Source organism: Mus pahari, chromosome 12 (assembly GCF_900095145.1).
Source record: "Mus pahari chromosome 12, PAHARI_EIJ_v1.1, whole genome shotgun sequence".
Classification (NCBI taxonomy): domain Eukaryota; kingdom Metazoa; phylum Chordata; class Mammalia; order Rodentia; family Muridae; genus Mus; species Mus pahari.
In genome coordinates, this window is record NC_034601.1 from 9895265 (window position 1) to 9912295 (window position 17031).

Consider the following 17031-nt stretch of genomic DNA (forward strand, 5'->3'; position numbering starts at 1 on the left):
TAAAAAAAAAAAAAAAAAAAAAAAAAAAAAAAAAAAAAAAAAAACCTGCCTCATTGGGATTATTTGCTTGTGATTAAAAAATATTTTTAAAGGATTTACTTATTATTTTTATTTATGTGTATGTATGTGAGGCTTCGTGAATTTAAGAGTACAACAAGCATATAAGTACCTTCAGAAGCCAGAGGACATCGGTCAGATCCCCAAAGAACTGGAGTTACAGGCAGTTGTGAACCACATTACATGAACACTGGGAGCCAAAATCAGGTCTTCCACAGGGGCAGTAAGCACTCTTAGCCACTAGCCTTCTCTCCAGTCCCCCTGTATTGTGCTTTTTAAAGGAAAATATAAAAGTTTGGGCCATCCTTATCAATAATGATCAGGAAGCTCTAATGATGCTGCATTTGCTCCTCTTTATAAACATCTAACTCTAAGATAATTTTTTTTCAAAATCATACTCAAAAGAGAAATAAATGTACAGTTTAGGGTAAGGACAAGAACAAAAAATGGGGGCTTGTGACACAGCATAGAGTGTACTATGTACCTAGTACTCACAAGTCCCCAGTACTATCCAAAGTTAGGTATGATGGCACATGCTTATAATCCTAGCTCTCAGGAGGTTAAGACAGACACTGAGTTCAGGGTAATCCTTGGCTACATAGTGATATCCCTTGGCTTAGTGGAAAACAGAATTGAAGTTGCCTCTTTCAGAGGTTAAGTAGCTTTAATTAAATTACCCAGCACTACTGCAGCCCTGTACTGCCCTGTATGGTAGCATACATACTGGGCTGTTGAGCATTAAGAATGTGGTTAGTAATGTGGTTAGAATACTAAGGAAATGAATTGTCTATTATGCTTAATTTCAGTACATCTTGATTTAGGTTGGTAAGTGTAACTAGTGGCTCCCTAACTGAAGAGCAGCTCTGGGTTGTCAGTTAATGATTTCCACTCAGAGGCAATCCCTTCCACTCCATCTGGAGCCATTTTTAACTTCACAGCTGGGAGTGTGCTGCGTGGATGGAGGCCAGGGCTTCTGTTGAACATGTTGCATTGCAATGAACTTCCCACACACAGAATCACAGTTGAAACAAATATCAGCAATTGAGAAACTTGAGAAACTCCATCCATAGTTTGTTCAAGGGTGGAGTTAAAGCAAACAAAACAAACTGCACACCCCTTGCCAAAACAGAATATCCTAGAAGAATGACATTGTTCATTCAATGTGAAAAGGTTTAAAGCAGCAAGACATTACTGAAAAAGTGTATGCAGTGAATAACTGAATATGGTCCCTCGTGGCCACAATAACTACGTCCTGTGCTAGAACTAACTTGAATATTAACTTTTTTTTTGTTTTTGTTTTTTAGAGACAGGGTTTCTCTGTGTAGCCCTGGCTGTCCTGGAACTCACTCTGGAGACCAGGCTGTCCTGGAACTCAGAAATCTGCCTGCCTCTGCCTCCCAAGTGCTGGGATTAAAGGCATGTGCCACCACTGCCCGGCTAACATAATATTAAAACTATTATCCGGGACCTTTTGTTCTTTGTTATTTATGTGTACATGTACATATGTATGTATGTCATGTTTATATAACTACTTTCTGAAGGCAGAAGATGTCAGATATGAAGCTGGAGTTACAGGTGATTAGGAAGCACTTTGGGTCCTCTGAAGGAGCAGTACGCACGCCTCATGACCATGTCATCTTTCCAGCTCCAGAACCCTGCTTCTTACATGTTGAACATAAGATGCTAAAGGATACCTACCCACTTAAACCTTTTTTTCAGATTTATTTTATATGTTGTGGGTCAGTATACCACATGCATGCCTGGTGCCTGAGGAGGCCAGAAGAGGATGCTGGATCGCACAGAGCTGGACGTATAAACTTGTTGTGAGCCACCAAGTGTTGGGAATTGAACTTGGGTCCTCTGGAAGAGCAACAAGTGTTCTTAACCACTAAATGCAGCCACCTCACCCACCTTTTGTTGTCGTTGTTGTTTTGGCACGGTGACCTCAGTTCTTCCCAGCCCCCCTCTTTCTACTCTCCTAGTTTGGATTCCTTGTCCTTTCACTTGGCCTATCTGACATGGAGATACCACTGTGAAAGAAACCAAATTAAGGCAAGAAAAGTGACGGCCATTCATATTTGCAAGTTTGCATATTATTTCAAGAAAAAGCAGGGGTAAAGTTATGGTTTGATCAAGGGAGATGTACAGAGTGATTCTACTGAGTAATGATCACATACAACACCCTAGAGCAGCAGTTCCCACCTTCCTAATGTTGCTACCCTTTAATACACTTCCTTATGGTGTGGTGATCCCAACCATAAAATTATTTCATTGCTACTTCATAACTATAATTTTGCTAGTTATAAATAATAATGTAAATATCTGATATGTAAGATATCTGATTCCTGTGAGGGGACACAACCCACAGGGTGACAACTGCTGTACTAGAGGAAAAGATATTGAACTTTCAGAGGATGAATATCAAATAACACCGTGGTTTCTGTGGTTCTATAAGGTATGCATGGATCAGATGAAGTGGGATCATTCGGAACTACTCAAATAGCTCTCAATTTTATATTAAAATGTAGAATCTAGCCCAAATTAGCCTAATCCTCAAAGAAACTGGACAATAGACATAATTTAATATTTCACTTCAAACTATTTCTCAGAACACAGTCATTTAAATTCATATTACATCAAAGCCTTTTCTGTCCATTTAGCATCAACAGAAATTATTCACTATATTTAAAGTTTTCTATTACTTCATGGAATATAAAAATAAGAGCCCTAGCTTTTTTTTTTTTTAAAAGACAGGGTTTCTCTGTATAACCCTGGCTGTCCCTCACTTTGTAGACCATACTGACCTCAAACTCAAAAATCTACCTGCCTCTGCCTCCCCAAATGCTGGGACTAAATTGTGTGCCACCACTTGGCTGAGCCCTAGCTTTTAAAACAAAACATTTATAATTTTCACACTGGCCTAAGGCAGCAACTTTCAGCCCACATATTATGAATTTCTCAAAGTTCAATGCAATTAAAGTTCCATCCTATGCATGCTGGAGTTTCAGTACCTCCTTAGATTTTCTTTGGAGGGCTTAAAATATTTTACCATCACTTAATATACAGAAACATACCATTTACAAAAGAGTTCCTATCCACTTTTAGTTTTCATATACTCTCAAAGGAAAGATCACCTTTGTTCTTTCAGGTTTCTAGTGGAATGACTTAAAGCCTTGTTAAGAAATGGGGAACTATATTTTCAGCATCATTTTGTATTCAGCTACTGGAGTTACACAATCTCAACTAGCTCTCTGAGCTTCTGAATCGCTGATCGTTTTCCCATGTGCAGAACTAGCCTGTGCAGCAGAGAATACTCGAAAGTATGCTTGGGTTCTTCTTACTAGGTTCCAGCAGTAGCCCCCCCCCCTTGTACTCCCAGGACTCTAGTTTAAAACACCTCCAAAAGCTGCTAAATGTCCCCGGGAAACAAACCTAACCCAAAGTTGAGAATCGCCAATCCAAGTGAAGTTCATGGTACCAAAAAGTCGACCCTATGCTCATCAGAAAAATCAAGGAAAAAAAAAATCCCATCTTTTTCTCTGATTGCTTTCCACCCAATTTATACTTGAAATAGCCAAGGAACAAGATATGCTACTGTGCGCACATGAAGACATCTGGCTTAATTTCTACAATTACTGCTTTCAACAAGTCCTGTAATATCAGCAGTTTGGGAGGCAGAGGCAGGAGGATCACTTTAAGTTCGAGGCCAGCCTATTCTACAGAGAGTTACAGATGAGCCAGGGTTACTTTCACAAAACCGGGGAGAGGGGCGAAACAAGGAGAGATTGAAGAAGGGGGCGGGGTTGGTGGGGGAGGATGGAAGGAAGGATTGATTTCACTTGTAGGGAAACTAGGTTTTTACATCATACCGGATAAGCAGAATTTCGAGAAGGGACAGAGAGAAAAGACTGGGAGGACAGAACGTTAGGCATTGCAAGCACAGTCCATGAAGAAACCCAAGGACCTGTTTGTTCTCAATTGCCAGCCCTTAGATGGGAACAATTAGAGTCTATTTAACATGCCCGAGTAGATAGCCAGGTCCATCAAGCTGCTGTTGCCCCAAGGGCTAGACACAGGTTCCCATGGACTTGGGATTGACCTGAAGGCCTCTCTCATGATTCTCTGAAAGAGGAACCCAAACGTAGAGAGACCAGCTGAGAACACCTCCTCCCCCCAGCCCCCAAATAAACTCACCAGTTACAGAATACCCACCCCTTTCTGGATCCCAGGGGTTCTAGCCTGGGGTTTGCGTGCTACAGCATCGGAATCACGTGGGGGAAACTTCTTGAACTCTACAAACCGAGTTCCCGCCCACCCGAGCTTGAGACCCGAGGCTGCAAAGCCATGTTTTCACCAAGGTCCCCAGGTGATTCCCACGCCCGCCAAAAGTTACAATTTGTCTCCTAACTTGGAAAGCACTGGACATCTGTGGCTTTGCAGTGGCCTCCGCGACAACTAGGACTTCTTCCCGTGCGCTTCTGGGGCCCACACCGATTGCTCCTGTCACCCTACAGGACCAGCGCGGGTTCAGGCCCGGTCCTACGCCGAGCCTCGGTAAAGCCAAAGCGGGCTCCGACAGCGCCGGGCCCACCTCCCCTCTGCCACCGGGCCCCGTGACGTGGCCCGGCCCGGCCCGGCCCGGCCGCCCTCGTCCGGCGAGACTCCTTAGTCCTACGGGGAAACCAGTCGCCCGGGTGGCGAAGACCCGGGACCGCAGCGCCGCCCGCTCCTTCCGTACCTTCTCCAGGGAGGCGTCCATGGCAGAGGCGTCCGGTGCTGGGCCCGCGGTGCTGGGCACTACTTCCGCCTCCCGCGGCCCGCAGCGGTTTCCACGCTGGCAGCGCTGACGTCCTCCCGGCCCGCAGCCGGCGGGGCGGAGAGGAGGAGGAGCTGCCCCGCAGCGCGGCCCGCAGGTATCCTGCGGCTTGCTGAAGGCGGGGCTAGACCCGGCGGGTGGGCGGGGCCTCCTGGGGCGGGGCCTTCCGGGCTTCCGTACTCGGGCGTCACGCCGGCCGGTCCTAACGCTGCCTGGTGGGCAGAACCCCGTCTATAGGGCGGTCCAGCTTTGCCAGAAGCTTGTGACGACCGTCGCAATGAGATATCCACCAGGTTAAACACTAACGACTCAGCTGCACGGCCCAAGCCTGGCTTTCAAGTCCTCCGCCGTCAACACCCGTCAGAAATGGAGTTGTTATTTTGCCTTAGCAGCCTGAGCCCAGAGCCCACCCTTGCGCATGCGCGGGATGACGGCTGCCGCGCGCTCGAGGATTTTTTTTTTTTTTTTTTGGTGGGGTTGGGTGGTGGGCTCGGTTCTTTAGTGGCTGCTGTTTGGAAGGGATGCTGGTCAGAGCTGAATGTAATTTTGTCAGCTCTTTCCTCCGAAGTCCAGACGGAAAGGAATTCGAGGCCGCTGGTCTGGCGTCCTCCCTCATGTCACAATGATGGCTTGTCGGAGGATGGGTAATAATAATGATAATAATAATGATAATAGTAGGTCTGTTGCCTTTCCGTTTTATATCACAGCAGACTTTTGATATGGAGATCATTATTATCCGTCTTACGTTTAGTCCCTTGCAGCCCGGCAGTACGCCGCATTATCTCCGCTTCACTCCCGCTAGGTGGGGGTAGTGCGTTTCTAGTGAGTAAGAGCCGGCGGGATTTGTTTCCTACATCGCTCGACTACTGATGGGTAGGTGAAATGGGATCTTACCATCATTGCGGTCAGTGAAACTTCCTGCACTGATGATGCTAAAAACCACAAAGCTACCCCTACCCTCTCCTGTTTCTTATGCAGCATGCACCCTCCCCGCTCCTGCCCTCAGGTTTGGGTCGGGTTGTCAGTGTAGTAATAATCTGCAGGAGGTCTCTACTTTGTATTTGGATAAATGGCCTGCTTGTGTTAATAACATTTCCTAGCAAAGAAATCGTGTGTGCTGCTTTAGAGTAACTCTCCAGTTAACTGGAAAAAAAAAAAAAAAAGAATGAAATGGTGCCTCTCAAAGACTGAAAACTGAATGTGCTCCTGCTTGAACAAAACAATATGTTATGAAAATTTCCAAACCTGTAGAAAGGACGAAAGAATTTCAGTGAACAATCATGTGCCCATTAGCTAAATTAGTTGCTATTTTCTTATTCTTTTTATCACATATGTATTCAGATAACTATCCATCAATATATGTGCTGGTACATTACAACTCTGAACACTTCAATATTATTAAAGACTTATTTTTTTAGGCAGAGGTACAAGAAGCGTCCCCTCCCCCACCTCATGGTATGGAGGCTAGACTAGGATAGATGCCGAATTCCAAACCTATCTGGTTTGGTGACTCCAAACAAAACAGCTAAGGTGCCAGATGGTAATGGTGGTTGCCACTAAGTCTGATGAATAGGGAGAACCCTCTCCTGCAAGGTGTTCTCTGATTGGCATGTGCATGCCTACACACACACAATTTTTTTAAAAAAGCAAATAGCAAAATACATACAAGCACACAAAAACTGTGCACAGGCTATAGAGATGGCTTAAGAGGTAAAGGCCTCTACCACTAAGCCCAGACTTGAGTTTGACTCATAGTGGAAAGAATACCAACTCTGGAGTTGTCCTCTGACCTCTGCATGTGGACAGTGGCACACACACATAAAATAAAAATGTAATAAAGATTTTAAAAAAGGCTGATAAATGTAGCATTACCTCCAAGTAGTTAAAAAGTAGATTCAAGGGGGCTGGAGAGATGGCTCAGCAATAAAGAGCACTGACTGTTCTTCTGAAGGTCCTGAGTTCAAATCCCAGCAACCACATGGTGGCTTACAACCATTTGTAATGACATCTGACCCATTCTACTGATGTGTCTGAAGATAGCTCCAGTGTACTTACATATAAATAATAAATAAATCTTTTTTTTAAGTTTATTCAAACCACACCTGGTAGTGCATGCTTTTAATCCTCGCACTTAGAAGGCAGAGGCAGGTGGAGCTCTGTGAGTTCCAGGCCACCCTTGTGTACATAGAGAAACAACCAACATCCCGCCATTACCCCCAAGTAGACTCAACCTTTACGGACATATGGCTTGTATATGGTGAAATGTTTACATCACTAGTATTTTTGAGATAGGGTCTCACTATGACTGTCCTGCTGTTCATTTGTAGACCAACCTGCCTTGAACTTGAAGCAATCCTCCTGTCTCCCAAGTGGTATGAGCTATCACAGTGAATTAAGAATTTCCTTGAGGGCTAGAGAAATGGCTCAGCAGTTAAAAACAGGATTCAATTTCCAGCATTCACGTGGCAGCTCAAAGCTTTCATAATCTAGTCCCAATGGAATCTAATGTACTCTTCTGGCCTCCACTGTGCATGCAGGCAAAAAAATCCATATATATAAAAATAATAAATAAAATGTTAAAAAGAGATTTTTTTCTTGAAGAGTAAACCAGAAGGAAACAAAGGAGGGGGGTATGTAGTTTTTTTTTCTTTAAATTCCACCACATAATTTTGCTGTGAATTATTACAGTCATATTGTAAATAAATATTTTAATCTTAAAATAAGCCAGTGATATACATGAGTGATTTAATATTCACTACAGCAATGCAAAAATGTGGGGTTTGCTACCAAGCCTAATGACTTGAGTTTGATCCCCAGACCCTACAGTGTGGAAGGAGAGAACTGACTCCCTAAAGTTATCCTCTGACCTCCATACACACTCAAGAATGCATGCACGCGCACACACACACACACATCAAATAAATACATATAACCTGATATTCTTCTAAAAAATGATAACTATCAAAAGCTGTGAGGGAAGAACAAGTTGAATAAAGAATGAATAAACTGTCCTCAGTTTTATTCTAAGAATAAGTAGGTGTTTGGAGAAAGAGCCGAGTGAAGACAGAGCTTTATGCCTATTATTATTTTGCCAGGGGTTTTACTTGTTTTTGAGACAGAGTTTTTCTAAGTAGCCCATGCTGGCCTCAAACCCACAGCACTCTTTCTGCCTCAGCCTATGTACACATAGAGAAACAACCAACATCCCGCCATTACCCCCAAGTAGACTCAACCTTTACGGACATATGGCTTGTATATGGTGAAATGTTTACATCACTAGTATTTTTGAGATAGGGTCTCACTATGAAACAGGGTCTGTCCCAGAAGTTAGGTTGCTTCTGTCTGTCCCGAAGCTGTGTAGCTTCTATGGTCCACACTCTTGCTAGTGCAGACTGGAGCCTAAGCGAACCGGAGCAAAGATGGCTCTCCTTCCGGCTCAGGCCTTGAAGACTCCTCTCGGGCAGACACCCCTCCTCGTGCAGGAAAGGTGCTGGGTGACTGGAGCCGGAAACGGGATCTTTCCCAGAAGCTGTGTCAATTCTCCAGGCCGCCCTTTCCCTGGCAGTGCACTGGAGCAAAGATGGCCCTCCTACCGGTTCTGGCCTTGAGACTGCTCCCGGGCAGACCTCAAACATTTTTAGTGTTATTTTTTTTTTTTAAACCAGAGGTAAAAGACCACTACAATGAAAATTTTATATTTTTGAAGAAAGAACTTGAGGAAGATACTAGAAGATGGAAAGATTGCTTAGGCTCATGGATTGGTAGAATTAATATTGTGAAAATTACCATTCTTCCAAAAGCAATTTACAGATTCAATGTAATACTAATAAAAATGATAGAAATAGAAAACCATCATAAAGCTCATATGAAGTATAGAAGGCACTGGAACAGTGCTAGAGTTTTATTAAGTTATATCAAGTTATATTATAGAGTTATCATTCTAATTTACTGTCTGTTGCTAAAACAAAGACCATGGTCGAATGCAGTTTGAGGAGAAAAAGATTTATTTAATTTTGCATTTTATAACCAACGCAGGTACCTGCATGCTCTTGTTTACCATGACTTGCTCAGCCTACTTTTTATACCACCCAGGACCACCTGCTTACAGGTGGCATTGCTCATAATGGGCTAGACCCTCAATCATTAATAATTTTAAAAAATGCTTCACAGGGCTAGAAAGATGGCTCAGCAGGTAAGAGCGCTTGTTTTTGCAGAGGACTGGTGTTCAATTCTCATCACCCACATGGCAGCTCACAACTGTCCATAACTCCAGTTACATGGGATCCAACACCCTCTTCTGGCCTCTTGGGCACCAGGTAAGCTTGTTCTGCACAAATATACATACAGGCAAAACACTCACACAATAAAAATAAATCTAAAAAAAAAATTTTTAAAAAGTGCCTCACAGACTTGTCTATAGATAGTCTGATAAAGGTGATTTCTCAGTTAGGTTCCCTGTTCCCAGATGACTCGGTTGTGTCAGGTTGACAAACAAAAACAAGAAAATCAACAGTACATCTACAGTAGTAAAACCAGTGTGGTACTGACATAAAAGCAGACATGTAAATCAATGGAACAGAATAAAGACCCAGACTTAAGTGCAGATAGTTACAGTCCTCTGATTCTTGGCAAAGATGCCAAAAATATGCACTGGAGGGTAGACAGCATCTTTTACAAATTGTGTTGGAAGAACTGAATGTCTATAAGCAGAAGAATGAAATTAGACTTACTTGTAAAACCCTTCACAAAACCAACTCCAAATGAACCAAATATATCAGTTCATATCCTGAAATATTGAAACTGCTAAAAGAAAGTAGAGCCATTACTCTATAACATACAGGTACACGAAAGGGCTTTCTGAATAGGACTTCATCTGCTCAGAAATTAGGTCAATAATTGTCATAAAACAAAAAAGCTATTGTACAGACTTTTTGTATGTGATATTTGTTCTGAATTGATGATTCCAGGAGATTCCCCAAAACATCGTGGCCCTCCAGCTTAAGTAGGGGCTTGGAGGTCAGGGGATTAATAGAGTTTTGGCTAAAGTCCAACTTATTGTGGGTCCAGTGGATCTTGATATTCATCCTGTGGTCATTTCCGCAGTTCCAGAATGTATAAGTGAGATAGCTAAACTTAGAAGTTGGCAGAATTCCCACATAGGTTCCCTGACCTGTGAAGTGAGGGCTATTGTGGTTGAAAAGACCAATGGAAGCAATTGGAGTTGCCTCTGCAAGGGCAAATAGTAAGTCAAAAATAGTGTTGCATCCCTTGAGGAAGTGCAGAGATTAGTGCCACCATCAAGGACTTGAAAAACACAGGGGTGGTGGTTCCTATATTTCTCTTTAGTTCTCCTATCAGGCCAATGTAGAATATAGATGGATAGAGGAGAATGACAGGTAACAATTGAAAACTTTAACAAGCAATGACTGAAGCTGCTTTATCAGATATGATATCCTTACTTGAACAGATTAGCACATTTCTCCTGCTATATGATATGGAGCTATTGATCTAGCAAATGCTTTTTCTGGGTACCTTTTCACAAGGAAGACAAGAAGCATTTTACCTGCAGCTGGCAAATCTAGCAATATACCTTTATGGTTTTACCTCAAGAGTCTATTAACCCTCAGCCCTGTGTCATAACTCACTTCAAAGGGATCTTGATTATCTGTCTCTCCCCAAAAAAAGATCATACTGGCCCACTACTTGGATGACATCATGCTGATTTGACCAAGTGAAGGCATTTATGCCTCAGATGATAGGAAATAAATCCAAATAAAATTCGAGGGGCTTATTTGGATTATGGAAACATATTCCTCACTTTAGTGTGTTACTCTGACCCATATACCAAGTAACTCAGAAAAATGCTAGCATTTCGTGGTGTCTAGAACAGGAGAAAGCTCTCCAAAAGGTTCAGGCTACTCAACCACTTGGGCCATATTATTCTTCAGCAGATTGGGACTTCTGAGATGTTCATTCTCGTAGACTGAAACAGCTGACAGATCCTTGGCTTTTCTGTAGGATAGCCATTGCTGTACTACTCAGACTACAGAAAGCCAGTCTATTAAATTGTGTGTGTGTGTGTGTGTGTGTGTGTGTGTGTGTTCAGTCTATCAGTTCTATTCCCTTAGAGAACCCTTAATACATAAAGGAAGCAATCTGTCAAATGATGAGGAAGCCCACAGAATGAGAGAGACTCTGTCAGCTCTACATCCAATAGAGAATTAATACCCAGAATATACAAAGAACTAAAAAAACCAAAGAATAATGAAGAAGAAGAAGAAGAAGAAGAAGAAGAAGAAGAAGAAGAAGAAGAAGAAGAAGAAGAAGANGAGGAGGAGGAGGAGGAGGAGGAGGAGGAGGAGGAGGCTCAATTAAAAAATGGACTATAGCTGGGCATGATGGCACATGCCTTTGATCCCAGCACTTGTCTGTGAATTGGAGGCCAGCCTGATTTACAGAAAGGGTTCCAGGGCAGTCAGGACTACACAAAGAGAAACCCTGTCTCAAATGACAAAAAAAAAAACAACAAAAGGGTTATGTATCTGAACAGAGAATTTTTAAAAGAAGAAATAAAAATGGCTAAAAATATCTTTAGAAGTGTTCAATATCCTTAGCAACCAGGGAAATGCAAGTTAAAACTACTTTGAAATTTCAACTTCTCCAGCCAAAATGGCAAAGATCAAGAAAACAACTTACAACAAATGCTTGTGAAAGTGAGGAAAAGGGAACTCTCACCCACTATTGATGAACTATCAACTTCTACAGCCACCCTGAAAATCAGTATACAGAGTTCTCAAAAAGCTAAAATTAGATCTACCATAGAAGCTATCTATACCACCTCTCAGCATATATCTAAAAAACTTAGTTATCAAACTACAGAGATACCTGCTTGGCCATATTCATTGCTACTCTGTTCAAAAGAGATGAAATCAGCCTAATTATCAGTTGATGATTGGATAATGAAATTATGATACACTTACACAGTGGAATTCTATTCAGCTGTAAAGAAGAATTGCTGGCTCTCTGCTGGCAGGTCTAGGCTGAGAGGAGAGAACCTGGTCTAGCCTAGGCTGAGAGGAGAGAACCTGGTCTAGCCTAGGCTGAGAGGCAAGAACCTGATCCAGCTGAATCTGTCCGGAGCTGAAGAAGGATGGTGATTGCCTCAGCCCAAAACAAACACACCCAGGGCTGGGAGTCTGTCAGAGTAGGAACTTGTTTTATTGTATCAGTCTTTTGTTTATATAGGGTTGAGGAAGGAGGTGGGTATTTTTGGTGAGGTAAGATGACATATGGGGTGGGCAAGAGTGACGGAGGGTATGGGGTGAGATGACATATGAGATGGTATGAGATGATGAAGGGTGTGGGGTGACCTCACAGGGCCTATAAGAAATTGACATCAGCGGTAGCTACGCAGAGGTAGGCTAAAGCGGGTCGTGTATGGAAGTGAACAAGACAGGTCGCTATACTCCAGCAAAGGCTCAGGCTTCCTCCATAGGCCTCAGTATTTGGCCAAATAAGGCCCAACATCTTCCCCCCTTTTTTATTTTTATGAGCAGGTTACATGGCTCCTGCCTTAAGTTGTCCTCCGCCTGGGAATCTTATCCGTCTCTGGATACCATGTAGCATTCTGGCTCATGGAGAATGACCCATGTCTTAGGTCTGAGATCTTACCAGTCATTGGTCAAAAGGAAAGCCTAAGAGGGTCACTCATATTCTGAGGGCTAATTGTATGTTGGCCTCCTTGGCTCTTGGGATTTGAGCCTTTGATAATGAACCTTGACCTGATGAAGCCTGATTACCTCTAGACACTGTTGGAAGGACTGTATGATCTTATTAAGTAAACATTCCCCACCATGAGAGGGAGAAGGAGAAAGAGGAAGGGATCAAGGAGGGAAAATAGGTAAGGCAGGAAGCCATGGAGGCCAGTCCACAGTGGGTTGTCTTGAAACTCCTCTTCTAAGTCTTCTTGGATCGTTGACTCTCCCATCAATCTTTTGGAGGATCTTCATTGACACTGACAGGGAGATCTTCGTTCTTTTTTCTTGATGAATCTGTGGAGGAAGTAGAAGGAGGGCTCTCAGGGCTTGGAATTTCCCTGGAGTGATTATCACTACCCTGTTGGAGCAAGTATTTTATGTCTCTGGCTGATATCCAGATTGGGCTTTTTTCATTTTGGGAGAAAATGCAGCCAAACCCTCTTCCTGCTGTCAAGAGCAGGTCTGGTCCTCTCCAAGCTCCAATCAGTGGGTGTCTCCACCTGACCCAAATGGAACTGTAGGAAACTGATGAAGACCGATGTCTTTGAAATAGGGACAGATGTGGATATTCTTTAGAAAAATTTAAAGTATTTATGGTAAATAGTGCTTTTTTCAGTTGATCATGTGGGAGTAGAGACTCCCCCTTTTGTTTTTGTAATTGGGTCTTAAGGACTTGGTTATATAGCATTCTACAATGGCTTATCCCCTGGGATTATATAGAATCCCTGTTGAGTGAGTAATTTTCCACATCCCTAAAAACCCTAAAAAGGCCTGACTTACAAAGCAGGGGCCATTATCAGTTTTTATCTGATCGGGCAATACAAGACTAGCAAAGCATTGGAGTATATGACTTATGGCATGTTTGGCTTTTCTCCAATATGTGCAGAAGCCCAGCAGGCACGGGAATCAACGGATACAAAAACATTTAAGCTTTCCAGAAGAATAATGAGTGACATCTATATGCCATAAATGGTTGGATCAAAGTCCACGGAGATTGCTCCCCAAAGCCTGGAGGAAAGGTTGGACTTGCACGTGCGGACGATCTTTTTAAGATCTTTGCCTGGTATATGAGGGAACCTATGACGGAGGCCTCTCCGGTTAGTACAGGTCAAGAGGTGAAAGCAGGTGGCCTCTGAGACAGTGTGACATTGGAGTCAGGATGCCGCCTGGTCAGCCAGGCTGTTTCCCTTTGACAAAAAGCCTGGGAGATTTTGGTGACCCTTGAGGTGTTGAAGGTAAGTGGGAATCCAAGTGTAATCTGTTGTTTCTTGGAGCCTGAAGATGCACTTCACAGTGGTCTCGCTAGGGTGGAAGCTGCTCTGAGCAATCAAGGGCACGAATACTCTTAAGCCAGCTCCTTCAAGCACAAGGTCCTCTGCAGAGAAGCAAGTGTTCTGTCTGTCCACTCGGAAGGAGAGAAGATTCTTAATGTAACTCAGGACCTGGTTGCCCAGGACCTTTGCAGGGACGATGAGGTATCTAGGAGAGTAACTGTCTATGATCACAGCGATATCTTGCCTGTCTGAAGACCACTCGAGAGACAGAGATGCCTCTGAGCCACACACCACACATCCTCATCAATCTGAAAGGTCAAGGAGATGTCATAAACACTAGCCAGCGCCATTTGTGCACACAGAAGAATGTCCAAAGCAGAAGCAGGGTGTGTAACCCTTAGGATTAGATGACTCCAGATTTAAAAAAAATCTAGGTTTGACTCTCTCACAGCTGAAGCCTTCAATGTTGTCTTTGCAAACACATTTCCCTGTTTCAACATTATATTCATCTGTGCTGCCAGAAGGATCGCAGGGGCATGGCCTGTATTCTACCTCAGTGAGGGAACGGAACCCAGGCTGGCAATGGTCACACCTGTCACCCATCACTCTGGGCTTACAGCTGCACCTGCTGTTAACTGTCACACTGTGCTGGGAGAACCAACAAGGCTGTAGTTGCATGGAGAGCAGGCTTTAGTGTTCCCAAGGCAAAAGGAGTTGATACCATCTGTGTTATCCCGGCAGTTGGTACAGTGGCCACCGTGTCCAGTGGAACGGTATAGTTCATGGTCAAAGTAGCATTCTTGGGACGGGCCATTACAGTCTACTAGAAAGGTACTCGCTGGCTCTCTCTGCAGTTGCCCTCCTCCACAGCTGGTCACTGAAGAAAGACAGGCACTTTTCACAGTCAACTCCATATGTGTTGTTTGTAGTTGTATACCAGTTTGTCAAACTCATTCTTTATACACTCACTGGCAAGTCTGTTATATATTACACTTGTCAAGTCAACTCCGTATGTGTTATTTGTAGTTGTATACGAGTTTGTTAAACTCATTCTTTATGCACTCACTGGCATGTCTGTTATATTTACACCTGCCACCCACAGCAAAGTCTGAGGTTGTATAATAATAAGATTTGGAGAACTTTGGGATCATTAAACACTTCATCTCCAAAGGTGTCACTTTGATGTCAGTGGCAGTTACTCATTCCTGTATTATGGGGCCGTTGTCAAAGTTATAGGCACTTGGCCTTCCTTCCAGAGTTGAAAAGGCCATGTTGCCACCAGTGAGTCGGGAAATGTCACTGAATTTATCAGTACACAAGGCCTGTTGCTCGTTGCCTCCTGATGAAGCCACAGTTTGCCTTTGAGCACATGTTCTCACAGGACCCACTGTAGTACTGGTAAAGAATCCAGGGCCTGTCTTCCCCAGTGCGCTTATGAATGGCAAAACTCCCTGGGCAGCTGGTGTGGAACTTGAGGCCCATGTAAATGACCTTACAAGCCTTTCCCAGATGTAGCATGAGGTTGATGGAGTTGTGGTACTGTCCCCTGGCCAGCATAGTCTGGCTTTGCTACCAGGTGGCATAGGTCTATTTGTTGTAGTTAGGAAGGCTGCCCCATGTTGTAGGTGTTGTTGGCCAACGTTGCACAGTGACAGGACTTGGTGACTCTGGTCACCCCAGTCTTCATGCAGTATTCCTCGGGCAGAGTCCCACATGTGTTGGTAGCCACCATGGCACAGCAATTATAGCTTAGAGGTAGTTTCCTGGAGGCATCAAACAGCTCTGCACTCTCTGGATTTTTCAGGAGTCTCAGGGTAGAGGCAGTGACTTTGCAGGAGAGGCCCTGACCTCCATAGGGGACTTTGTGCTGGCACAGATTACTCCACAGCTCTTGAGTGAAGAGGCCGTCCCACAGCAGCACTGGGGTGGAGGGATCAAACAGGCCCTGAAGGTCCTTCTGAATGGCCAGGGAAAACTGGTGTTGGCAAAGTTGACTCTTTGTTTTCCAAATTTGGTGCCTTGGGTTTGGATGTTCGAGATGATGTGATGATCCTGGTGGGAACCTGGGTCTCAGGGGACTGCTGTCCCGCCGAAGAGTACAGCATGAGGAAGACATCTGAAGGAGCCAGCAGTGCGGGAGGTCCATGCAAGCCTGACCAGGGTGTGCCCTGTCTGCCACCCTGAGTACTGAGCACAGACAGGATGGTCCCTGTGGTACATACTGAGGTGAGGCAGCCTCTCTACTCTGCCTCACTCTGCCCATGGTGATATATGGGTGGTGTGAGGTAACGAGGGATGTAGGGTGATCTGATGGGACCTATAAGAAATTGACACATCAGCGGTAGCTAGGCAGAGGCAGGCTTAAGCAGGTCATATTTTAAGCCAGGTCTCTAAACTCCAGCAAAGGCTCAGGTTTCCTCACTTGGCCTCAGTATCTGGCTGAATAAGGCCCAACAAAGAATAAAATGTATAGGTAAGTTGTCTTGGTTAGGGTTTCCATTGCTGTGAACAGACACCATAACCAAGGAATTGGAGCTGTCTTACAGGTTCAGAGGTTTAGTCTACTATGGTCAAGGTAGGCATGGTGTTGGAGGAGCCTCCAGTTCCTCCAGTTCTACATTTTGTTATGAGAGCAAACAGGAGAAGACTATTTCATGGGCAGCTAGAAGGAGGGTCTCAGTGCCTACCACCATAGAGATGCTTCCTCCAACAAGGCCATACAAACTACAACCAAGTAGTAGTGCCAGTCATATTCAAACCACAATATAAGTGAATGAAAGTCAAAATATTATGCTTAGTGAAGTAGTTCAAACCCAGAAAGACTGTTCTCTCTTATATGTGGATCCTGTCACATCCACTCCAGGGAAAACCACATGCCAGGCCCAAAAGCTTGGACACAGTTCTGAGGCAAAAAGTTTCATGGAAACTAGTCTCTTGGGGCCTAGGTATCCCGTAACACAAATGCTCCAAATTTGTCCTGTGTCAGTTGGTAAATGAATCTGTGTGCTTTCTTTCAGTATTGTTTTATTACAGGTGCCTCCAAGGAATGATTTGACAAATACCTAAGTTAGATTGAACTTTGTGTCCTAGCCTTCACCAATGTCCTAGGCAGTCCTTGAGCCTACCC

At 43.9% G+C, this 17031-nt stretch overlaps 1 protein-coding gene and 1 pseudogene across 5 annotated transcripts in view; both read right to left on the reverse strand.

The window, feature by feature from the left end:
• Pdxdc1 (pyridoxal dependent decarboxylase domain containing 1) overlaps nt 1-4995 on the reverse strand; it is a 71462-nt gene extending 66467 nt beyond the window's left edge. For all 5 annotated transcript variants that reach the window (XM_029544894.1, XM_029544893.1, XM_021210033.2 and 2 more), the window contains exon 1: nt 4796-4995. In XM_029544894.1, the coding sequence (XP_029400754.1) occupies nt 4796-4816 (21 nt within the window). In that variant the 5' untranslated portion in view covers nt 4817-4995. The remainder of the gene's footprint in view (nt 1-4795) is intronic.
• Nucleotides 4996-13784: 8789 nt separating this feature from the next.
• LOC110329999 lies at nt 13785-16050 on the reverse strand (annotated as a pseudogene).
• Between the last annotated feature and the right edge of the window lie 981 nt (nt 16051-17031).